Source organism: Heloderma suspectum, chromosome 17 (genome assembly GCF_057233095.1).
Source record: "Heloderma suspectum isolate Gila_16-S chromosome 17, 16-S_ref, whole genome shotgun sequence".
In the NCBI taxonomy this organism is placed as follows: domain Eukaryota; kingdom Metazoa; phylum Chordata; class Lepidosauria; order Squamata; family Helodermatidae; genus Heloderma; species Heloderma suspectum.
Genome location: NC_139474.1, coordinates 865,328 through 890,512, shown reverse-complemented (window position 1 = coordinate 890,512; position 25,185 = coordinate 865,328). Strand labels below are relative to the sequence as shown.

Here is a 25,185-nt window from a genome sequence, read left to right as displayed (position 1 = left end):
AGGTGGCCAATGAGCGCTCCCTCCAAACTACTCTCTGAGACCAACTCTGCAAGTAGGACCAGAACCATCGAAGAATGGTTCATTTGATAACCATCCCACCAGGTCAGTCCAGGAGGATACCATGGTCAATGGTATCAAAAGCTACAGCAGCCATGCCTCAAACCTCATATGTAGGTCCTATGTTCCCTTATGCACGGCTGGCATCAGGAGTCAGCATAATTGGGCACCTGCCGAGGCCTACACCCTTGCAGCGTGTCAACCTCTGGACCCTCCTGCCCCCCCCCCTCGTCATTTGTCTTTCTGAGCAGGCATGACCAGCGACCAGAGCGAGGAGACACCGCAGCCTCCTCTGCTTGCTTTGTGCTCTCCTTCTGGGCAGTTATGTGGATCAGACCCAGAAGGAGAGGGCAAGTGAAGAAGCAGTGGTGATCCTGGAGGCCTCAGTCAGAGAGGAGTATGTCTTGCCGAAAGGTCCCCTAAACTGCCCCATTACTCTGCTCTCCTCTTTTGCTGGCCGGTCGAAATCTAAATTGAAAGCTGCTATGTCTACTGCACCATGAACACGGAGGGTGTTATACAAATACAGAATAATTCCAGCAAATCCACACACCACAGTTAAGATTCTGTCCCTCCATATCCAACAAAGAAAGAAGGTGCCTGTACGGCGCAGAGGCACAAGACCAGTTACTAGAGAAAGGCAGGCAACTGGAACATCTCTCCCTTGTTGTTACTTCTACACTCACTAGAAAGCTGCAAAAGCTGAGTTTAAAAACTCAGATTTCCATTTCCACGAAACCCCTGGCACTGCACTCTGCTCCAGCTTTCCTTGCCTTTGCTGGTTCTGAAGGCTCTGTCACACGAGTAAATCAAAGGATGAATGAGAATAAGGCCCTATAATATTCTTCCCCCACCTCAGTCATCAAAGCAAACACTAGGAGATGCTATGGAGAGCTTTTCTTTTCTTTTCTTTTCCTTTCTTTTCTTTTTTTACAGTCTTTCATGGTCCTCCTCAGCCTTCATACTAGGGCTGTGGGAAGGTTAGCTTGGAGACAAACACCCAGCCTCACACAAGACAAACTGCCAATCTGGCCAGCTCGCCTTCAGAAAGACAGGATTGTTTAAGACAAAAACAAAGGGGAGCGGGTGGAGGGATCTAGGGGGTGGCGAGGTAGAGGGGGAGGCCAACAAGCCACGTTAAAATTCTGATGGAGAATGTGCAGGCAGCCCAGCTTGGGAGTCTAGACGTCCATTCATGGAGCGGCCCTCAGTTGCTCTATTGTCTTAATTAACCATTTGGAGCTGTAATGGAACAAGACAAGCCCCCCCCCCCCCGCTCCCATGTCTCCTGCCTGCTCATGCAGAAACCCACGCACCCAAGTCAAGTACCTTGATTAATTTAAAAAACAACAACCCACCCCTCCCACCACCCCCAAATATCTACACACCCAGGAACAATTGCTGAGTTCCTTGAGAAAATGACTCCTTTTGCTAACAAGATAAGCCACGGGGAGTGAACAGTGAACGTGGCATGCTGAATTGCATAATTTTTTAATGGGCATTATTACAATGCAAATTCTGTTATAATGGCCACCTTCCTCCCTTCCTTAAAATGTACATTTACCCTTTCTTCCTGTCTACCCAAAAATATTAGACTCAGTTTCTGAATGTTTTTTAAAATCAGTGAGTGACCAAGAGCAAAACCATAGCTGCATTTTTGGGAACTCTATATTTTGGAAATGCCATCTTCTTGAAAATAAGATGCTGAGATGTTTCACCCTCTGAGCTAAAACATGACTGCTCTGATGGAGGGGTGTTGACAGAAGTCCAGCCATTTAAACTGTGCAGCCTCCCCCACACACAATACACATCTTACCCGCAAATCATGAAGTGCTTTTGAAAAGCAGGGGATTCAAAATTGTATATTTTCCGTAACCAGTTAAGGGAACTGCATGCATTTACCATATTTTGATCATGGCCATTGATCTAGTATTGTGGAACTAAGCCGTATTTACTAGGTTCAATCCTGGTAAAGTTAAACACTTCAAGAATGTAAGAACATCGGAAGACCCTTGCGGGATCAGGCCAAATCAGGTCTGTCTTCTGCAGCACTGTGCTGCTTCCTACAGTAGCCACCCCCTGCCTTCAGGAAGCCCACCTGGAAGCACTTCCCCTCTCCCCCTCCCTCTTCCTTGTGTGTCATGATTTTTAGACCGTAGGCTGGTGGGCAGGGACTGTCTTCTTTTATTGATCATTTGCAAACTGCTCCAGCAGCCTTTTTGGCTGAGGAACGGGATAAAAATACTCTAAATACATAAAAATAAATACAGTGGCATTCAAAGATATGATGGGGTGGATCCAGGATCTGCCTTCCTCGAGAAGAAGGGCTCCAATTGTGAAAGATCCCTCCACCCATGTTTCGGGGATCTCCCCCCACCCATGCCACAGCTCCCCCCATTCAGCAGGGTTTCCTGATTCTCTGTGTATCATTCTGGGGGGGCTGCAGGGGCTGCCATGGGAAGGAAGGAGGGGCAGGGAAGCCCACTTCTGCCAGTGCCGTTGATCCAGCTGAAATCTGGATTTGGCCTGAAGCTGCTGAATGTTTAGCTATTCACAGCCAATAATATTTGGTGGGACCTCCTCCTCCTCCTCCTCCTCCTCCTCCTCCTCCTCCTCCTCCTCCTCCACCTACTACCAGCAGCCAGAATTCTCTAATCCCCCTTTCAAGCAGTCTAAACCAGGGATCATCAGTCACCACATTGTGCAGCAGCTAATTCCTTTAATTAATGGTGCACTGAGCGAAGGACATCCTGAATTGTCTGCCCTGAACTGACTGGCGGTCCATTCTATTGTGTGATCCCAATTTTTAATGTTGTGAGAGGAGGAGAAAAGGTCTCCCCATTCATTCAGTCCACATCATGCACAGTATCAGTCATAAGATGCTTCCCTCATATCATCTCCCCCCCCCCCTAATGTAAAGAAGGGCCAGTTCAGCACCTGGGAGCAGTGAATTGGGATGAGACCTGGGCTCTGAATTAGGCCCCTGCCCTTTGGGCTGGTGGGTCAGGACGGAGATTCTTGCCCCTTGGCTTCAGAGAATAGTAGGGCTGGAAGGGGCCTACAAGGCCACCGAGTCCATCGAGGCTTGGCGCCAGCCCTCAGCGCCACAGCCCAGCTTGTAGATGTGCGCCTGCGCCCAGTCTGTTGCTGCTTCTGGAAGGGCTTACTTTCCACAAGGGCTCAACCCCTGAACCTATTTGCAGTACCAGGGCTCATCCCCACACTGCGCAAAGCAATATGGACAATGGCTTTCTCTGTCCCCTGTCGCAGAATGTTATTTAACTATGGTGGTGAGGATGGATACGTATTATTCTCAATATTGTTCTCTTCTGGTCGTGTGGAGAGCGAAGATCCGGAGTACATTGTCCATCACCACCTAGTAACACAAGCAGAAATCAAGTAGTTCTTGAATTTTCCATTGTATTTGTTCTGATCGGCAGCCTTTCGTATAATTGTCCTCAGTGTGTTTATGGGTGTTGAGGAGCGCAGAGATCAAATCCTGTCTCGGCTATGGAACATGTCTCTGTAAGCTAAGGAAGGTTCTACAAAACGAGAGTTGCCCACACCAAGCGTAGTCCTGGAAGCTGGGGGGCTCCCTCTTCAACACGGGCCCTCCCAGCCCCACCCCCACCCAAGCCCCACCCCCATCCTTCTTGGGCAGACGCTGTGCCCCAGCTGGTTCTAGCTTTGCTGCAGTGTGGAGGGTGAGCAGGTGCCAGCACTGAAACAGAGGGGGGAGATGGCGCGTGTGGGAGGGAGTCACATTCTCTGACCTGACAGCATGGTCCCCCGAGCCCAGCTTCGCCCAACCTGGTGCCTTCTGGATGTGTCGGGCTGCACCTCCCAGCATGCCCCTGCCAGCACGCCCATTGATGTGCAGGGGCAGTTGTTAAGCTAACAACGAGCCCCTGCCAAGAATGAGCTCCAGAAAGGCCTCACTCAAATCCGGCTCTCCTTGGGCAGTGCAGCTCCTTGGCCCAACATTTGTTTGGGGACAGATGGGGAGGAGGAGCCATAGCTCACTAGCAGAGCCCACCGTTTGTGGGGAGGAGGCCACAGCTTCCCTCCCTGGCTTCTCCAGTGAAAGGAGGATGATCTCTGGAAGCAGGCTGACTGAGGAAGGCCTCTCAGCTGGGCCATGCCATTCTGGGCTCGATGGACCAGTGGCCTGCCATCATATAGGAGCAGGCCAGCTTCACATGGGTCATCCAGAGGCCTCTTCCTGATCATCTGGCCTCACCTAGCCCCACGCTGCTGCGCGGATGGCCCCCACCAGCTGCAGTAGCAGCCTGAAGCTCTGGCTTCGAGGCGGCAGATGGTGTGACAGCCATAATCCGCCTGAAAGGCCTTTATATTAAAAACCAAGGGAGCCCAACCCAACCCTCCACAAGCTTTGGGAAAAGATTAATGTCGCGAATTTGAAAACAATGCCCCCTGCCCCTCTAGCCTCCCTTGGGCACGTACTGCCCATTTGGTGCCAACTGAAGCTGCCACGCCCCCACCTACTCGATTTGGCACTCCTCATTGGTGGCAGAAGTGTGCATGTGAAGGAATCCCCCCCCGCCCCCCAGATGGCATGGTCTCTCCTCCATTGCTGTGATGCCCATCAGAAAGTGCAACCCTGGGGATGCAGGCGAGCATAATTAGCTGCCCTCATGCCAGTCCCCCAGCCCCGTATTTACACTTTCCAGGCTGCTGCATGAGCATGAGAACGTAAGAGCTGTTGCTGAAGGCCCATCGAGGTCCGCATCCTGTTCCCACAGTGGCCAACCCATGAAACTGGGCAGTGGGAGATGCAGGACAAACAAAAAGAAGTCCTCCTCCATGGGAAGGCTGGACATGGGTGCATCAGCACCTTCCCATTTGTGTTCCCCAGCAACTGCTTGTGAGAGGCACCCTCGCTCCGATCGCGGAGGTAGTACACAGCCGTCATGACTAGTAACCACTGAGAACCTTATCCTCCCCAAATTGCTCTGATGCTTGTTTAAAGCCATCCAAACTGGTGGCCATCACTACATCTTGTGGCAGCGAGTTCCAGAGTTTAACTATGTGCCGTGTGAAGAAACACTTCATGTTATCTGTCTATCTCTCACAATTCAGCTTCATGGGACGAGTCCAGGTAGAACTGTGCGTGGAAAGAAACATTTATCTATTTTCTCCATTTCATACATAATTGTATATACCTCTATCATGTCTCCCCTTACTCATTTCTCTAAACTCAAAAGCCCCAAATACTGCAGCCTTTCCTCATAAGGGAATTGCTCACCTCCTTTATCATGTTGGTTGCCCCTTTCTGCACCTTTTCCAGCTCGACAATATAATTCTTTAGATGCAGTGGGCCATCGAAATCACTAGCCGCGGTATTCCGGTGGGGAGCCCCTGGCTTGGACTCTGTGTGTGGCGCATTAATGTTCCTAGGTCATGTAGAAGGACCCTAGTAATTATGAAAACCCCTGAACGAGTGAGTCGATAACTCATCTATGTCATTGTCCCCTCTAATGTGACTCTATCGCATTTGGCGTTTTTAAGCATAGAACATCCTTGAGTGCCATGACAATGAAACTGACTAATCAAACAGCCACCATAGTGAGCCATTTATTTTATTCTTATTTATTTTATTTAACATTATTTTTAGACTGCTTTTAGGGGTGGAACTCTCCCAAGGCAGTGTCGATAATGAAAATAAGCAATGCAAGAGAGAAACAATGCAAAACAATACAATTAATAAAAACGGTGATTATAAATAAATCCAGTTATCCAGGCATTTAAAAAGGGCAGCAAAAACCAGGGAGTCTTCAAAGCTTTCCTGAAGATCAGCAGATGAGGGGCCCCGTGAACCGCAACTCCAGAAAATGTACTTCTGGCCACAGCCAACACCTGGGCTTCCCCAAGCTAGTGCCAGATCCACCAGCACTCCCGAACGGCACACTTGGCCCTTCTGCTGTGCAAGCCCATCTAGGACCAAATGTATTCCTCTGTCCAGATTGTGCCATTTCTCTGCCCACAGTACGTCTCCCTTGTTGGCTTAGGTCTCGCCTTGTTTACCCTCATCCATCCCAACATCACCTCCAGGAGCTGGTTCAGTTCAAGAGCCTCCCTCGGATCCTCAGCTAGAAACGAGAGGTAGAGCTGAGAGTCATCCGCGCATTGGTGGCACTTCAGCCCAACCTCCGAATGACTTCCCCCGGTGGTTTCATGCAGATGTTCAAGAGCACAGGGACAGGGTAACATTTTGCAGCACCCCATAGGCCAATGGGTATGGGTGGGGCAGAGGTCTCCACACAGTTTGTCAGCCACATAGGACTAGAACTACTGTACTGCCTGTGCCTAACCCAGATAAATGAGGATACTATGGTCTATGGTACTGAAAGGTGCTGAGCAGTCCAGGAGAACTAACAAGGTTTCAGTCCCCACATCCATTCCCTGACTTCAGTTATCTACTAGGGCAACTAAGGCTGTTTCCAAGCATCTCTACACCAGCCTAAAACCCCGCATTTAAAACGGGGCTTTCTGCTTCTGTTTTAAATGCGGGATCATGATGGACCCCCTTTACATGCGCTTCCTTCACCCTCCTTTTCCCCCCTTATCTGAGTCTTCAATACATTTCATTATACAGCCACTAGGTGGCGCTGTGGTCTAGCTCCTCTTATTGCAGGTTTTCCTCTTTCAGGAGGGAACTTAAGAGGAACTCAAGCACTGTAATTTGATAGCTCATTATTTCCAATCTTTTAAAAAATGCAATGAAGGTCATTTAGTGCGGGAGTTGCCCTGGAGGTTGACGACCTGGAGGCTGATGACATCATCTAAAGGACCCACAAACTTCTATGAGTCACCAATCTTAATAGCAGGATAAAAGCTCCGTGTGAAGAAACCCCCTGTCCCATAGCCAGACCTTAACCCAGATTGGAATGGATTCAAATAATCAGTATAATCTAAAACTGCCTAGACAATCAAGGCAAGGTTTAAGAAAACATGATACTCAAAAGTGTTCTGGCTTCATTATTGCTACATAATTGAAACTGTACTCTCCCTAATTCCATAATTTGCTTTAAAGCATGAAATAGTCGAGCCATCATAAATAAAACACAGTAGCATCATTTGGATCATTGTTTCCACAAAGATGTTCATAACTAGATGGGTGCATTTGGAAGGATCTGCCATGGTTTGGTCGTTTCTTTCTTTCATTCTTTTTCCTTCCTTCGTCCTTTACCTGAGAAAGAGAAAAGGGGGGGGGGATTTTCAAGAAAAATTATGTACAATCTGTTAATTTTGGTTTGGCATCCTGCCAAAAAGTTAAAACTAATCTCCATCACATTTGTTTCATATAGCCACATTGTGAGACACTATGAGGGGTCAGGCCCATACATCCAAGTGGATAACGTTGTGTGTACATTACAGTGGGCAGGTTCAGAGGACCTTTTACCAAGTGGGAACTCCCCACACGTCTGCACACCATAAGCTCGTTGCCAGTATCATCTGGCCAAATCAGGAGGAGAACCATACCACCCTCCATGTCCCCTAGATATTCTGGCCAGTTGCTGAAGTGTGGAAAGATTCTTCCCCTTAGTTAGCAAGACATTACAGACAATCAGCTTATCAGAGGCACTTCTGAAATTCTCCCCATCTGAACTTTTCTCTGGATCTTGAAGGAGCTCTGAATTACTTGATCTGGTTTCTGAAATGACATGAATGCATTAGGGACTTTGTTTCATTTTCCCTTCAATTCATTTGTGTCTCCCTATTCTCACAAATTCTGCCAACCTAGCAGTTCAAAAGCAAGAAATTGCAGACCCTGATGCTGGGAAAGACTGAAGGCAAAAGGAGAAGGGGACGGCAGAGGATGAGATGGCTAGATAGCATCACCAATGCAATGAATATGAACTTGAGCACGCTCTGGGAGAGAGCGCAGGACAGGAAGGCCTGGCGTGCTATGGTCCATGGGGTCACGAAGAGTCGGACACGACTGAACGACTGAACAACAACAACAACAAATAGGTACCGCCTCGGCGGGAAAGGTAACAGCGTTCTGTGCACCTCGGTGTTCAGTCATGCCGGCCACATGACCACGGAAGCGTCTTCGGACAGCGCTGGTTCTTCGGCTTAGAAACGGGGATGAGCACCGCACCCTAGAGTCAGACACAACTGGTTGGGGACACCTTTACCTTTTTATTCTCACAATACCAATGTGCATATGCACATTAATAAAACTCCACAAAAAATAAATTGTGATTTCTCACTGTGCAGTGTTTTACTGATGCGCACACACACTTCTGCTCTCACAGAGAAACAGCACAAATGCATACAGTCACATCAAGAGTGCTTTTTGGAGGGTGTTTTCAATACACATTGGTAAGAGAGGGAGAGGGGAAGATATAATGAACTACCAGAACTGAAAGCTGTGGCCTCTGCACATGCTCCCAGTCCAGAATTCATATTGGAAATTATCCTAGTTAAACTGGAATTCTGGAGGAGTGGAATGCGGGGGGGGGGGGGCTGGAACCATAACAGAACAGAATGGGTGAAATCTTCTCTTATCCCTAGTATGAAGGCCTCGGTGCTTGATTTTTTTTCTCTCTCCTTTTAAAAAGTTTTTTAAAATATACATACATAAATTTATATATATCCATAGCAATGAATACATGTGAAATGTATGTATATGAAAGTACAATTTACTAGCAATTATACATAGGCTTCGACAAAAGCGGACCATGCTTGAATTGAAAGCTTCCTACAATGCAGGGCTTCCTAGAATCTTTGGTCCACTCTAGAAGGTCCATTATGATATACCCAAATCCATGCCAAACCCAAATCCAATCCAGCTGTCAACATCAACTGCAGGTGTTTCTATAGGCACCTGCTTATCTCATAGAACCATAGAATAGCAAGTTTGGAAGGGGCCTAAAGACCCTCGAGTCCAACCCCCTGCTCAATGCAGGAATCCAAGTCAGAGCATCCCTGACAAGTGGCTGTCCAGCTTCATCTTGAAGGCCTCCAGTGTGGGACAGCCCACCACCTCCCTAGGTACCTCCACAGGAACAGTGCTTTTGCTTTTAACTAGCCACACTAGCCTTATTTTTTTTTAATTAAATTCGGATTTTTTAACAATAGAGGAAGAAAACTGTTCCTATATATTTAGGCAGGCCATAGCTTCCCTAAAATGGCCATTGCCAAGGTTTTATCAGAAGGCATGGGGTTGGAAACAGCTGGTACAACACAGTCAAGATCCCCAAAGCAGAAGCATGTGGTCAGATTAAAAGGATCAATCCCAACCCCCGCCTTTGATGGAGAGGAAATCCAAATAATTATAATGACGGGGCTTACTTCCCAGAGTCTTTCCGACTGAAGTCATTGGAACTACCAGAGATAAGTAATTCCTTTTTATGGACAACATACGTGGAATTGTGATGTCTGGTTATTTATCAACTAGCCTTGTCATTATGATTGGGTGCCTGTAAAGGAACAGCTTCTGTAATGAAAGGACCAAGGGGTAGGCATGATGACCCAGTTCACATGATCAGCGTGGCTTAAGAAAGCTGCAGCATGTGCCGCCATGTAACAGGTGTCATCTGCACCTGCACACAGATCCCATTGCACTAACACTTGGAGCGGGTTTGCATGACCACCACAGCCCACCATGGCTTATTTACGCCAGGATGGGCTGCAGCATGTGCAAGGAGCCATTTTGAATATTCAACTTCCGGTCGCTGGGGGCTTTTCCAGTTTATAAAAGTTGGACAAATAATTGGTTCCCACTCTAGCCTGGCTTGTTGTGAGTAAAGGAAATGGGGGTCATTCTATCATTTCTGCTGCCCAGACCTCCAAAGAGAAGACTGAACTCCATTCACTTGTTGTTGTTGTTGTTGTTCAGTCGTTCAGTCGTGTCCGACTTGACCTGCTTTCAAAAACAGGGTCTTTCCACATGACCTAGAAATGTTGAAATGTACTCTCCTTTGCTTTCTGGATGAAAACTGGCAATGCTCCTTGTCATTCTGCTTGACTGTGGATCCAGGTGCTTTCGATCAGTATTGATTTGGGAGCAGAAAGCGTCCCAGTCAAAACGGCAGAGGTGCCCCACACCAACTCTTCTCTTTGGGGTTGGGGAAAATACCTGATACTCAGTTGATTGATCCAATGCCTAGAAACTGGATTCCAGTGTCTGGAATTCAGCTTCATGTGGAGCAGACCACTAGAATCTGAAGTTGGCTCTTAATAAAATAAAATTTTAAAAGGAACTTGGAATCATTTCCCAGCCTTTTTCAGGAGTCATCAAGAGAGATGACAGATCATGTGGAGCTCAGTGGCTCCTGGGTGTGTGTGGGGGGAAATAGGGCCAAGGGGTGGCAGTGATGAGGATGTTCCCCCTGCCAGCAACACTGCCGCTCATCTGACCGACCGGGGTCTCACTGAGGCTTTCAGACTAAGCAGGCCTTGCTGAAAACAGCCCCAAATGCCTTCGCGAGGCTCCCATTATATTACCTTCTGCAGTTTGTACACAGTGGTCATTACAAATTCATTTGGTTTCCCAGGCAGCAGGCAAAAGTCTCTGTTTTGTCTCTTTCCTCTCCCCCCCCCCGCACCAGATACCCCCCATCCTCTCACACACTTTTTTTAATGAGTGTCTTATTTACAGTTTGACAGAGTAACAGTATCCCTTGCAAACTATTCTGTCGGCTTTAATCGGGAGAAGAATGGGCCCTGTCTGGAGATGAATGGAGTTTAGGGGACTGATTGTTCCACAAAACGCAAGCAGTGGGGGCAATTTATTTATGTGGGCACATGTCAGCAGGAGAATAGGCCAGGAGATCAGTATGCAAGCACGGAGAGGGACAGAATGGGAAAAGGCCCAGAAAACCTGAGCAGAACAACCAACAACCCCCTCCCCGCAGCCCCTCACCCGCCCTTGAGAACCCACGGCCGCCAATGGCCATGAACTTGAGGGGAATCTCAACGCCCCCTTCCCAGGCCCTCTGTGCACCATGGGGCCACCTTCCGTCTCGTCTGTGGGGATGCAGGCCCAGGCTCCAGATGGGCCCTCCCCGCATAGCGATAGCATCTGGGCCATGTCCCTTGGCAACCGTACAGTAGCGAGGGCCCAGCAGGGGTCTGGGAAGAGAGGCAAAGTGCTGACAAAAATACAGGAGAGACCCAGGCAGTGGCAACAGCTCCTGGCAGAAATTACACAGCCGAGCGACGAGAGGTAAACGTCGCCTCCGTAGTTCAACCGTCTTGGCTGAAGAGGGTTTCTGGCAATTCAGTCACCAGTTCCAGGAGAAGAGTCATAGAATCATAGAATCACAGAATAGCAGGGTTGGAAGGGGCCTACAAGGCCATCGAGTCCAACCCCCTGCTCAATGCAGGAATCCAAGTCAGAGCATCCCTGACAGATGGTTGTCCAGCCTCGTCTTGAACGCCTCCAGCGTGGGAGAGCTCACCACCTCCCTGGGTAATTGGTTCCATTGTCGTATTGCTCTGATAGTCAGGACGTTTTTCCTGATGCTCAGCCGGAATCTGGCTTCCTGTCACTTGAGCCCATTATTCCGTGTCCTGCACGCTGGGAGGATAGAGAAGAGGTCCTGGCCTTCCTCTCTGGGACAACTTTCCAAGTCGCTCTTTCACTTTCATTTCCCAATGCGCAGCAACCTTACAGAATGAGGTCGTCCATGGGGGAGCCGTGAGAGGTACACTGGCTGCGAATTACTCCAAATGCGCAGTGAAGATGCGCCTTCCCTTCCTTGCCTTGTACCTGGCACCTGAATGGACATGCAGCCTTGGATTTTTTACAAGAGTTGCAGATAGACTTTCATGAGTTGGAGCCAGCCTTAGTCATACTTCAGCTAGACCCATTCAAATCAGTGGTACTTAAATTAGTCATGACTAACTTAAGTACCACTGGTTTCAATGTCTCCCTTGAAATCAATGGGTCTACTCCAAATATATATAATATATAACAATATATGGGCCTAGTGAAGACTAGAACCAAGATCTCCTGAGTCTTAGTTCAAGACTCTGACTGCCACGCCACAATATGACTAAGTCTGGATCCAGGCCTATGTGCAGAAGGTCTCAGGTTCAATCCAAAGCATGTCAAGAAGCGAGGATGGGAATGACCTTAGGAGAGCCATCCTAGAAAAACCACCTTCTCCCATATGACCTGCCTGGGTTTTTAGATCATTGGGGGAGGTGCTTCTCTCAGTGCTGCCACCATTGGAGGCATGTTCGGTGGTGATGTGAGAAAGGGCCTTCTCGGTGGCTGCTCCCAGGTTGGGGAACTCCCTGCCAAGGGAGACTAGGTGGGCCCCTTCTCTGTTGTCCTTCTGCAAAGGAGGAGCAAAGATATTTTTATTTAGGCAGGTCTCTGGCGTGAGCTGGCCTGCTGCTGAAGGGGCGTTTAATTCGTTGGTACTGCTTATTCCATTTATCGTGGTGTTTTCAATTGTGTTTTCAATTTGCTTTTATGCTGTGTTTTAATTTCGGTTTTTTGAAATATAGATTTTATTGTTAGCCACTTTGAGTGCCATTTTGCTGGCAGAAAGGTGGGATGTAAGGTAATAAATGAAATGGATTAAATAAATAAAATGAAATAAATAAATAGATAAACTTAGTGCAGAACGGCAGATCAGAGGGCTGACTCAGAATTAGTCCTGGTGTACAAATGCAGGAGTTGACGGAGGTGGTAGACAGGACTCCAAATGCTGGCACATGGGGGGGGGGGGCTGTCCAAGCCCAGCCCACTTCCTGCTGAGCTAGTTCCCTAATGACAGGGAGATTTAGCATTAGAAAGAATGCTGCTTGCTCAGCACAGAGAGTGCATTTGACCACCTCATTCTGCTGGATGCATCATACACTAGGGCCAATGCAGCTTCGTATGGGAGGGCCCATCGCTCAGGTGCAGGTCCCAGGTCCCACCTCCAGTGAAAGGCTCAGGTAGCAGGGCTGAGAAGGCTCCCTTTCTATCTGAGACCTGGGCGGGTGGGGCGACTGCCTGACTCCAAAAACGGCAGCTTGATACGGAGTGTATAGCTTTGGGAGGGCCCTTCGCTCAATGCACAGGGCATAAGTTTGGCCTGGGGAAGGTTCCCAGCAGGGTCAGGCCCTGGACCTCAGGTAGAAGGCCTGGCTAACCTCTGAGAGAGCCACGATCAGCTGCAGTGGGCAGCACAAGGCTAGATGGACCAGTGGTCTCACTCCGCATCTAATGCAGCTTCATAGTGTGTGCACTGCAGCGGAAGTGGTGAGCAAGGGCCTTTCAGCGCCAAACATTAAGAGATTCTTTGGGAACCGTCTATCCATTTGCAAATCACAAGCCCTCCCCATCTCCAGGCCTTGGGGGGAAAAACATACGAATCTCAGAAGCCAAATAAGTCAGTGCAAAATACTGGGAAATGTATTCACTTGCAGACTGTGTTCTGCAGCAGACAGTTTGGTTATGTGCCATGTAAGATTTGGATCTGCCTTAGGGGCATAAAATATGGCTCAGTCTCTACCTAAATGCCTGGCTGAAGCAAAAGAAAACTGAAGGCTCCAGGTTTGAACTCTACCTACCTCTCTGGTTAGACTGGACCTCATGAGCCCATTGCAGGACCCAAGGAAGTGGCAGCGTGGCTCAGACTCCGTCAGCCATGTCAGCCTGAGCCCCACCTTGGGATGGAAACAGAAAGTGGATGGCCATTGATGGAGAAAACAACAGCACAAACAACTTGTGGAAGAGGGAAAGAAAATTCCACAGACTCCCAAGAATACAATGATGCTCTATTCCGTGGATCGTGAAGGCTAATCCTCTCCGTTTTTAATTGGCATTTGAGCTAAGCTGATTTAAACCTCTTCACCCTGTTGGGAGAGGTCCCCCCCTGCCCCCCTAGTTTTCTTTCTTCACGCTCTCTCTTTTGGGTCCAAATAACAACGCTGCCATCACCACCACTCGGCTCCCGACACAATGACATCTTTGTATGAAGAGGGGAGTGGGGGAATACTGAACCAACTCTGAAACAATTAAGAGTTTTGTGAATTAAGCAGGTTGCTGGCAGCGGAGCTGCTTTGGCTGGGCTCCGTTAATAAATGCCCTGTCCATTCCTGCTTCCCCCTCCCCTTCCCCGTACAACCCCTCACCCCCACTCAGCTGACTAACCTTTTGCTCAGGTCAGCCTTTGACAAGCTGGCCAATGGTAGGGGAAAACCTCTTGTGGGAATAACTCTGTATACAAACACACACAAGGAATTCACTAGTTGCGGGGCGGGGGGCGGTGCAGAGAGATTAGCCTTCCTCTGGAGGCCTCTAGAAGATGCCACCACGGTCAACACAGCCTATTCCTCAACACAGCTAAAACAGAACCAGAAAATGGCCTCCAACCTCCATGTAACCTAGTTTAAGATCCCAATTGTAGCATTTTCTGTTCACCTCCAAGAAGACCTTGTAACAACAATTAAGTTACTAGTCCTCAACCATCGTTACTAGCCATAACCCACCCATGAATTAAGCTCATCAGCTCCAGATGCTCGCCCTACTTTCTCAGGTTAAGTGGGGGGCTGTCAGGAAAGGGTCTTCTCTGTTGAGTTGCCCTGTGGTGGAATGTCCATCCCACAGGCGTCCACTTGGCAGCCTCCTTAAAAATATTCAGGCAGCAAGTGAAAATGGTTCTTTTTTCCAAAGCCTCCGGGGGATCTTAATGATGGCTGCTTTTATGTAATCTCCTGTGGGGCTCTTGCTTGGCACTGGACCAGTGTCAGGTTCCACAGGGCAATCCTATGCACGCTTCCTCAGAATACGCCCCACGGAGTCCAAAAGAACTTACTCCCACGTAAGTCCCTTTGCAGCTTTAATTAACTTTAATTTTTATATTGGTTTTAGGAATTCTAGCTAAGCTGCTTTAGGATGTTAATTTAATGGAAAGGCGGGGCATACTTTTAAGAATAATTTGCAGGCCCGTGTGTGTGTGTGTGTGTGTGTGTGTGTGGTGGTAGCGCAGCGGAGACAAGCACCATTTTTCATAAAGCTTCTCTGTCTGGCCACCCAGGGAGATCTTCCCTGAGTTATCCATTTGCAGATCTGCCCATACCATGCTCCATTGGACTGGTACTCAGGACAATTTTTCGCACTCTCATTTAAAACTTCAGTCGCCAGCTGACTTACCGTGGAACTTCACACACGAATGCGAGTCCGCCGGTGAACCCTGGAAATGTGGAGGGTCTCTGCGAAAGATGGAATTTGCAGCCCATTCCCTGAAATGGCAAGTCAAAACAAAGAGAAGCATTGTTGTGTTAGGTCTTATGTTCTTATGGGATTAGTCAAGGGCATGAAGGAGAGCAGGTCTACCAATAACTACTAGCCATGAGAGCTAAATGGAACCTCCAGGAATAGGGGCAGTTTACATGTGAGGACCAGGTGGCTACTGTTCACTTATTTATTCATTTGTTTGTTTATTTAATGTATTTTTAAAATGCCTTTCAAGACAGATTATCCTCCCAAGGTGGTTTGCAATAATCAACATAATAAGATCACATAAAACAATATTAAGATACCAAAGCGTAAGATCACATACAAAAACCAGGAGAGCACAGAAATCAACAGATCAGATAAAAATAACAAAGGAACAATAAAACATTAAAAATAGCAGCAACAGATAAAATAGTGGCAAGCAGTTACAGTATTGCAAGCACTCAAGGGCTGGCTGGAATGAAAAGGGCTTCGGAGCCGGCCTGAGGGCTAAAGAAAAGGCGGTGGGCGTCGCCTTCCTCCCCTGCTTGTTGTTGCTTACTAGATGGCACGACCACTCGTTTTAAAAGTTGCATGTTGTTTTCCCATATTGGTCTGTGCGTTGCTCCTTCCCCTACATGGAACCAACTTCTCGCAGAAGAAATGTGCGGCTGTTACACTCCACACACGAAAGCTGGAAACGGCCTCATCCCAAGTCAGACCACTGGCTCCTCTCGCTCAGTATTGTCCGCACGGACTGGCAGAGTCTATTCTGGGTCTTTCCAGCCCTACCTGGAGACCTGGAGACCGGGACCTTTTCACATGCAAATCATGAAGCTGTGGCCTTTCCCAAAGTGCGTGTGGCGCTCGAGGTGGGGGGGAGGGATATTGAATTCCCCACGCAGGATTTGGTTTCTGAGAGAGATGCTCTAGCCCATGCATTTATCGCACTAGTGTAGCTTCCACTCTGCCTTCCTTTAAAAGTTTTATATTGCATTATTAAAAAAAAAAAGTCAGAAGATGAGCTCTCCTCTGCTGAATTGTTTGCATGTCTATGTGCTTATGTACCCTTGGAAAAAAATACAGCAGACACAAAGAAGACTCTCAGCCCTCCTGCAGCAATGCTCCACAACTGTATGGACTTCTCCCTTTTCTCCTTTATTTTAATTTTTTAAGGATTTTTGGACATAAATATTTATAAACATAAAAATATAGCTTGTCGTATATTGCTGCAGGGGTGAGAAGTTGCACCTGCCAATATTCCTACTCCTATTAATGGAACAGTAGTTATGTCTTCCTTCTGGGAGGTCCTCACTCTTTTGGAACATGGAGCTTCAAAATCTGATTCCTCCTCTAGGTATAAGAACGCTGGAGGAGCCTGGTGGTTGGGTCAGCCTGGCCAAAGGCCTGTCTAGTCCAGTCTTCGGGCTCCAGCTGCACCCAAGCAGATGCCGGCGGGGGGCCTGTGTCACTTTTGCCATGAAATCCTACGACCAGACCATTCGGATGCGCCTTCATGGTTTTGTGAAACAGTCCCAGGCTGCCACAACCCAGGCCAGAATAATTTTCAAAAAGCAAATTGAGTGTGTGTGGGGGGTGTAGTGTTGCCCAATGGTGGACCATTCGTGCTCTAAGTTTTGAAGCGCACAAATCTTCCAAAAATGCTGGAGAGATGTCACAAGGCACATCACTTAAGTTCTGCACGGTGGGGTGGGGGGAATCGGCCATTTTATAGATGCAAGCTGCCTAAAATGGTGGCGCCTCTCTTTCACCTCACACCCTTAGAATGCACCAAAAGGATAAGAGAAGAGCAGAGGACGGGCGGGGAAGCCAGATTGCAGGACATGGCAGGAGGGACAGAAACAAATGCTAGAATACACACAGATGCTGAAAAGCTGCTCTGTCTTTCACAACAGAGAAAGAAAAAATGGAATGGTTACGTGTTAAATTTGTTTGAGGGGCGGGGAGGCAAGCAACGGGGAAGTGAAATCTTCCCCTTTGTCTTTGCCGAAACCCCTCTCCCCAGATCGCTTGCTTTGACTTTTCCCACAGAGGTAGCCAACAACCGGCAATGCAAATGATGTTCATTATGCAAATGCATGCAAACCAAGTTTAACTATAAAAAAGAAGTCGAGCGGGGCTCAGCATTTCTAATGAGGGGGACTGCTTTGCCGCCGCACTCCGCCACCACCCTGGTGAAAGGAGCTTGTGTCTGCCCCTGGTGCGGTGCTGGTGGTGATTAATTATTCCCCCGTCATGAACGAACCATTCCCACCACGGCTTGCCTCTCAAGAGGAGCCTCTCTTCCGCCTGCCGCTCCCCAGCTAGAACAGGCTGGTCCTTCAGAAGACACAGCAGCCACCTCTTTCTCCTTCCTCTGCCGTCTGTTTTGCCGAGCCAGGCGCCTACAGAAGAGCCCAGGTGAAGCGAGAGACTGGATGGGGCCAGGAGCAAGCAGGATGCACCATAAGAATATGGCTCCGGACTGGCCGCTCCTGCAGTGAAGCGCATCTGTGGAGAAGAGGGAGACAAAGCCGGATTAAGCCCGGGATTCGGATGGCAGCCAACCAGAACAAGGAAACAAGGCTGCTCTGGCCCTCTCCTTCTAGCCATTGACATCTGCGCAGGAACCATGCAGTTGCAATGGGAGGCAAAGCCCACTTGGGCTTTCAGAAGCAGGAGGCCATGGGAAGTACTGAGTCCGCCGCAGGCCTTCCAACATCACACTGATGGAAACAGGGGTATCCTTGTCACAGCCCCGTCCTTGTACCAGGACCCCTTTGCCCATCCCCGCTCCTGCTGTTACGCGTGGCCGGCCTGGCTGTACGCCATTTTAATTTATAGCTTGTCCTCCATTGACTGAAAAGCCAAGAGAGCAATAGGTCTGGGGGTTAAGATATATGTGAGAAACAGAGCTGTCATATCATATGTTATTAATGGTTCAAAATGTACTTTAGCAGCAGCAGCAGTGCAGGAAAGAAAAGGCTGCCTGTGCACCTGCATTTACCGGCATCAAGTGCCTGAGTAGCAAGACGCATCCATTTGCTCCTCCAAGATTTAACTTTTAGGGAACCAGGACAGGGAGGTGAAACTGCTACGGCTCACATTAGCAAACTTGTAACAAAAGGCAAGAAGAGGGACAGTGATTTTCTGGGAGGGATTCCAGAACATAGGGGCAAAAAGGGACAAGTTGAGTTTATGGAATCCAGAGTCTACAAATGGTGGTGTGAGAGAAAACTCTCAGTGCAGACATCCTCAGCACCCCATGGTCCCATAAGGACCTCTTTTGGTAAATCAGGGATGTGCTCTGCAGCAGAGGTGCTATGCACCAAATCAGGACCACACTGAGAAGCGTGCTGCCCTGCACCTGCAGAATTTCCTTTCCCTGCATACCCACCAAACTCTGAGAGCCATCTTCAGTAAGCCTGCAAGACATTTTTATCCCAGTGGGTTTAGATGGCCACAGATATGGCGAATTGTGAGTCTGACCATTGCCTTTGGGATGTTTTTGATGAATAAATTGCAGACACACAATTAAAGAAATCACAACTGATTAATAAGGGAGCATATAAATTAATAATTCTAAAGAAAAGGCAAACTTCCTTTGCTTTTAGACAGCGCACACATCTTAGAAGAGGCATTCCCACTCACCATGCGCTTTCACACAAGAGATGGGGTCCCTCCCGGGATGGCACTTACCACCTTCAATACAGGTATTGAAAATGATGTGAAAACTGTAAAAAGCTGTTGCCCAATTAATCAGGGGCACATCTCTAGTCCATCAAAATGTTTTAAATATGTTAGTTGATTAATCGGTCACACATTACAACACTAATGGTTACCCACCATGATCTCCTGGAGCAGAACAAGCGACAACAACAAAATCATGTACATGGTGTGGAGGACCCAGAGTCCACGGGAAGATGGACACCTTCAAGACCTTTAATCACCAAAAAAAATGGTGACCTTGGGCAAATGGCAAAACAGAATGCGTCTATATCTTAATGTGCATGGGAGAAGTCCTTCCCCAAGGTATGGTGGGCCCAGACCTATAGGACATGGCCGGCTCCTTGAATTTTGCTTAGAAGTTAGCTGGCAGTGTCATGAGCTAAGCACAGAACAGAAATAAAGCCTCACAGCTACCACCAAACAACAACTACTGAAGTTAATGGGGCCATGAAGCATTTCACTCCTGTCCGGCTGTACACCTTTCACCTATTTCAGCACAGGTTTAGCCACAGCTCCACAGCTCACAGCTGGTGACAACATTTGGCAAAGTCAGAGAGTTGCCTGGGGCCTCAGGGTAGCTGGACAGCCCAGTGTGATCAGCCTTGGATGGAGACCCTTCCTAATCCTTTACCTCTGCTGGTCTCCTGGTGTGTGGTGGATTAAGGGTTTACGAAGTGACACGAACAGCGCTGCCTGGATTAAGGATGAACTGGGGGAGGGATTAAAGACCATGAAAGTAAGCGTGAGATGTGCTCTTGCTGGGAAAGTGGGAGCTGTGATGCTGCTGCCTGGACGGGACGTTGAGTCTCTTCTGTGGGAGGGAGGGAGGGAGGGAGGGAGGGAAGCCAGGAACATGTGGACATTTCTTCTTTGCCCCCATGCAGAGAAAAAAAATGTAACAGCTAACCCACAATCCCTGATTTTGAATAAATAATCCCTTTGTATTGAACATATGAAGGGCGGCCCAAAGGAAAAACAAATACTCCTCGCCCTCCTCTCACCACCAGAAATGCAGGCCTTTACTGCTATGTCCCCTAACATGCTTGAAAGCGTGGCTTGATCTTCCATTCATAATTCCACATCAAGATATTGCTGGTCACATGCAAATTCTACCATGCAAACGATACATCCTGCAGGAAAAGAGCTCAGACAAACAAAAGGGGCCTTTAACACAACCAAAAATGAATGGTCAGCTGGTATTTTCTTGGACCACCATTCGTTGAAGGGCAAATCAAACAGAACTACTCTAAAAACCCCATGGCATTCAACTTTCATTTCAAAATTTGGACTTTTGAAGGTGTAGTGGGTTTTTGTGGTTTTTTTTTTACAAAGTAGGCAAATGTTGCCAAAAAGTCAACTGTCTGGCACTCCCTTTTTGCAAAACTGCTCCCACCTCTACGTCTGTAAATACAATCATGTGGATGTAGGCAGCCAATCCAGTACCACATAGGAATTCAGGCCGCAATCCTATACACGCTTACCCCACCGGATAAATGTCTGAGTAAGCATGAGTAGGATTTTTCTGTGGACAGTAACTCCGGTTGTCATCTTGTCACAATGTCTTTGTGCAGAAGGAAATAAAGTCACATGGCTGCGGCAGCCAATTAAGACCCTGTGCTGTATACAGAATGATGTTGCATCATTAGATGTGACACTGAGATATCCCTAAAACTCAAGAGTTAACTGAAAGACCATGCAATTCCATTAGGACATCCGTCTGTTTTCCAGAGTCATGTATTTCTGATGAAAACAAACAAACAAATAAGTAAATAAATATTTTTAAAGGGGCACCAATCCTAAGTGGAAAAAGACAGGAAAGTAATTTCCCCCCAGCCTTTCCATAAAGTAAAGTGGAAATTCTAATCTACTTTAAGGCCTATAGTTTGAATTCACATTCTAGAATGATTACTATGGACTACAAGTTCTCTCTCTCTCTCTTCTGATCTCTAATGTTAGTCAGGCTGACACACACGCTGATGCTGTCACATACATGCATTTCTCTTGTAGACATGCTGCACCATCACCTCTGTAGTCTAACATAGACTACAAAATCCATGTTGCAGCAAAAAGTGCATGCATGAGATTGAAGGCCTGCATAACACTGAAAACAGAGAGTAATGGCAGTGCAAATTTAAGCAGACAGAATGCAACGGACTTAGTGGATTTTCCACAGAAACCCATGACCCTAGAAAAGATAAACAGATTTCATAATGGAACTCATCCTGGGGGTTTTGCCAAGTGCTTTGTGTTGGACTCGTATCCAACAATTCTGACACTGCAAGGACATCTCTTTCATCACTCTCACACACCACTTCCCAATCTGCACCCTGAAAAGCAAGAAAGAATGTTTTCCACAAGAGCCATGGGGTGTGCCCCTGAAGGACTTGGATCATGGCCCCTTGCATTTGGCTCCTCATTAAACTGGAGGGAGGTTTCAAGTGGGGTGCTGGAGGGCTCTGTCCCAGGCCTGGTATGCTTCAACATGTCTGATCGATGACTTAGATGAAGACATGGAGCAGATCTTTATCAAATTTGTGGATGATGCAAAACTGGGAAGGATAACTAAAACCTCAGAAGACAGGAATAAGGTTCAAGATGGCCTTGACCAAACTGAAAACTGGGCTAAACAAAATGAAATTCAACAAGGGACAAATGCAAAATTCTGCACTTGGACAATCGGCATCATCAAAATTCACAAACACAGGGATAAGATGGGGGATACCTGACTTGGCAGTACTACGTGTGAAAAGGGCCTCCTGATTGCAGCTGATCACAAACTGGACATGAATCAGCAGGGTGGTGCAGCTGCAAAAAAGGCTAACGCAATTTTAGGCTGCATTATTGGAATGAGAGTTCCCCAGTCACAAGAAGTAATAGTTCCACTTCATTCTTCACTAGTCATACCACAGGTGGTGTGCTGTGTCTGGCACTTTAAGAAGAATACAGACAACTTGGAATGGGTGCAGAGGATGGTGCTGAAGATGCTCAGGGGTCTGTGGCCAGTCGCAAGACACCAGCTTCCCAGAAGACAAATAGGTGAGGCTAAAAAGAAAAGTAACTTGCCCAAGAACTTCAGTACAAGGGGGAGGTGGGCTCTGAGCCCCCAAATACAGAACCACTGTTTGGAACCCAAATAAAATGGTGCATGGAGGGCATCCCTTCGCTTTGGGCATGCCAGGCTCTCAGGTAATTTTATTAACCCCCCCTTTAGAAATAAAATAAAAATCAGGAGGGGCAGAGAGCCTGGCAAGTGCCTAGAGAGGTGTCTGTGGGCATATTGGTGCCCACGGACACCATGTTGGCAACCCCACACCTGAAGGGTTATCCCACAGAAGAGGAGAAAAGACTTGTTCTCTGCTATGTCAGAGGGCAAGTGGATCTAACAGGCTTTTGTGACAGAAGGATAGAATTCATTACTTCTTGATGGTCCAGCAGTTTGACAACAAAACCAATTCCTGAGAAGGGTGGTGGGCTTTCCCTTCCTGGAGGTCTTCAAGCAGCTGATTTTAATTGGCATTTTATGGTTCCAGTTGGATTTATTGTGGCTGATCTACTGGATCTATTGTGGCTGATGCATTTGCAAGTTTACTGTTTTTTTAATTTTTAAGAAAGTTTTGGAACAAAAGTAGACAAATGCATGGTTGAAATGTTTTCCTAGAACTTTTAATTCCAATACATAATAAAAAGAGTCAACTTCATAATTAATCTCTTGGTTTGTTTCCTAAAGTAACGTTTGGAGAAATAAATCAATTTAGGGCACAATCCTATGCGTGTTTAGACAAAATAAAGTCCTACAACTTCCAGCATGCCCCAGCCAGCATGGCTGGCTGGGGCATGCTGGGAACTGTAAGGCTTTCGTCTGTCCAAACATGCATAGGATTGCGCCCTTAGTCGTCACCGCTGCCCCAGATCTTCTTAAATCATTCCAAGTGGGTTGGCGCTTCCACAGTTTTCCAAGTACACAGCCATGTAAATCCATGCAGCAATCCATAAGGCTAACATTGCCCAAATCTGTTACGTCTGTATCATTTTTAAGGTAGCAATTTTGCATTGTGAACGTTATTTGTATTTCAGTGAACGCTGCCTTGGGAGCCTCGGCTGGACCTTTACCGCAGAAGCAAGCACGGTCTGGCTTTTCAATACCCCTTCCAGAACGGATGGGGGGGGGGGGAGGCGATCCCTGCGGAATAACGCTGCTGAAGGGCGCGGCGCGGCGCGGCGCGGCGCGGGAGGGGCTCCCCCAAGGCCCGCGCTCCTCCGCGAAAGCGCCCTCCCGGACGCGGGCCCTCAGCTCAGCTCGCCAGGCACGCGCGCCCAGGAGCCTCCCGCGGGGACCGGCGCTGGGCGCGGCGGGGCAGGTGCCGCCGCCCGCGGAGAGGCCCCTTCTCACGGGCATCGCCGGGGAGAGGAGGCGGAAGGCAGCGCGGACGACGGCCGAGGGGCGGGGGCGCGCTCGGGAGGGGGGCGGGGGGCTCCCAAGCCCTGGGAGGGAGGCCGACGCAGCGACGGATGCCGCGGGGAGGCCGGCCGGTGTCCGGACTGTGCCCCCCACTGCAGGGGCGGCTCCGGGGGCCGCACTTACAACGGGCCTTCATACAAATCCTTGTCAGAACCAAATAACAATAAACTATCCCCGCGCACGGAAACCAGGGGCACCGGGGAGGAAGCTCCGCCGGGCTCCTCTCCCGCCCTGCGGCTCTCGCCGGGGAGGACCGGCTGGTTCTTGCACGCGAGAGCCTCCGGTGGGGCAGGCCGCCGCGGTCGGGGGGCCCGGCTGACGCCTCCGCGGCCGCAGCCCTGCCCTCGGCGCGGCCAGCAGAGGCCCGCGGGCTGCTGCCCGGAGGCCCCCTCCGTCGCGCCGAGCGCCGCCGCGGCGGGCCCGCGGGCCGTTTCCCCACCGGGCACCAGCCCGGGCTCCGGCCCCGCGCCGTTCTGTCGGCGGAGGCAGGGCGGGCCGAGAATGGCGTCCACGCCGAGCCGGTCCGGGCCCTGATGCGGCGATCGGGTGGACGGCCCAGCTCACCTCAGGCTGCTCGGGAGCTGCGCGCCTTGGCCGGGGGCCGAATCGGGACCTCGATTTGGGAATCGGCGGCGTGCTGCCTCCTGCGGAGGAGCGCTGCGGATCGAAGCACTGCTGTGCTGTGTTCGCCGCTCGGCGCGGAACCGGATGGGCGCGCGGGCAGCCCGGCCCCTGCTGAGGGCCTGCCAAGCTTCGGAGGAATCGCTGTAGGGGCGTTTGGGCAGCAGCGGCATTCACAGCTGGGGCTTTCCGGAAAGGATGCGCCGATTCCCTGTTCTCCGTGGGCAGGCGTTATGACACCGACTCGTAGCACAGAGGCGGCCCGAGCGAAGAAAGCTACGAAACTACAGAAGGGCGAGGGCAGCAGTTTTTGTGGAAAGGGAGTCTTCAAACTGGCGGGAGGGAGGGCTTCCTTTCCCTTCCCTTCCCTTCCCTTCCTGCCCTGTTTTGTTTTTTATTTATTTTTTTGCGCGGGGGGGGGGGCAATTTGTATGAAATGACATGCATATCACAGATGTGACCCTCGCATAGATGTGACTGTCGGCAAGAAACCTGCAGCATTTCAGAAGGATGGCTGCAGAGGCTAGGGAGTTAGGATAAATGAAAAAGTTTTAGACGTCTTTGTTTTCTGCTCCATTGGCACCAAAGTCACATAGACCCAGTTTGCGCGGTCGGTGCTTCCCACGGCAAGAAGTCACCCTGCCCGAGTTCGCACGTCAGGATACGCTGGGCTGACCATTGCTGCGTCTTGAACATCCACAGTGGTGTCTGGGGAGGGGGGAACAATCATTCGAAGTGCAACTGGACAGGGGTGGGGGATGGATGTGGGGCATACAGTGGCCGAGGCAGAAGGACATGAACAGCCAGCCTTTTCCAAGCAAGCCCCAATGCAGGTCCCACAGACTCCTCCAAACCCCCCTTTAACTGTCCTGTTCCTGGGAGGAGAGGGAACAAGCAAAGAGCACTGAACACTGGGTCAGTCCTGCAACATCCCCACCCCAAATCACTGGGATTGGCAAGCCTGGTAAGACCGTCCACTGTGATTAGAAGCCAGAGCTGCCAATCACAAAATAACACCCCCTCTCTGCCCATCCTCTCCAGTTAAATGGGGATTCTGGAGGAGTAGAATAAAGGGCAGACAAGCTGGGGCACATTAAAGGCATGGGAGGGGGGCTCTCACCCTTTTTTC

At 49.0% G+C, this 25,185-nt stretch overlaps 1 protein-coding gene across 1 annotated transcript; it reads right to left on the bottom strand.

Annotated features, from left to right (window-relative positions):
- Positions 1 to 5,642: 5,642 nt before the first annotated feature.
- LOC146334142 (uncharacterized) lies at positions 5,643 to 24,276 on the bottom strand. The gene is made up of 5 exons (XM_084824854.1): positions 24,000 to 24,276; positions 17,533 to 17,758; positions 15,185 to 15,273; positions 13,600 to 13,695; positions 5,643 to 7,267 (listed from the first exon to the last, which is right to left on the bottom strand). The coding sequence occupies exons 2-3, from the start codon at positions 17,756 to 17,758 to the stop codon at positions 15,194 to 15,196; spliced, it is 306 nt and encodes a 101-aa protein (XP_084680980.1). The 5' UTR covers positions 24,000 to 24,276; the 3' UTR covers positions 5,643 to 7,267; positions 13,600 to 13,695; positions 15,185 to 15,193.
- Between the last annotated feature and the right edge of the window lie 909 nt (positions 24,277 to 25,185).

Excerpts from the sequence above, each read along its gene's own strand:
- LOC146334142 (XM_084824854.1), bottom strand. The coding sequence starts at position 17,758 with ATGCGCTTCACTGCAGGAGCGGCCAGTCCGGAGCCATATTCTTATGGT. Across the intron at positions 15,274-17,532 it reads AGAGAGGCTCCTCTTGAGAG|GGAATGGGCTGCAAATTCCA; the intron begins GCAAGCCGTGGT and ends TTGCCATTTCAG.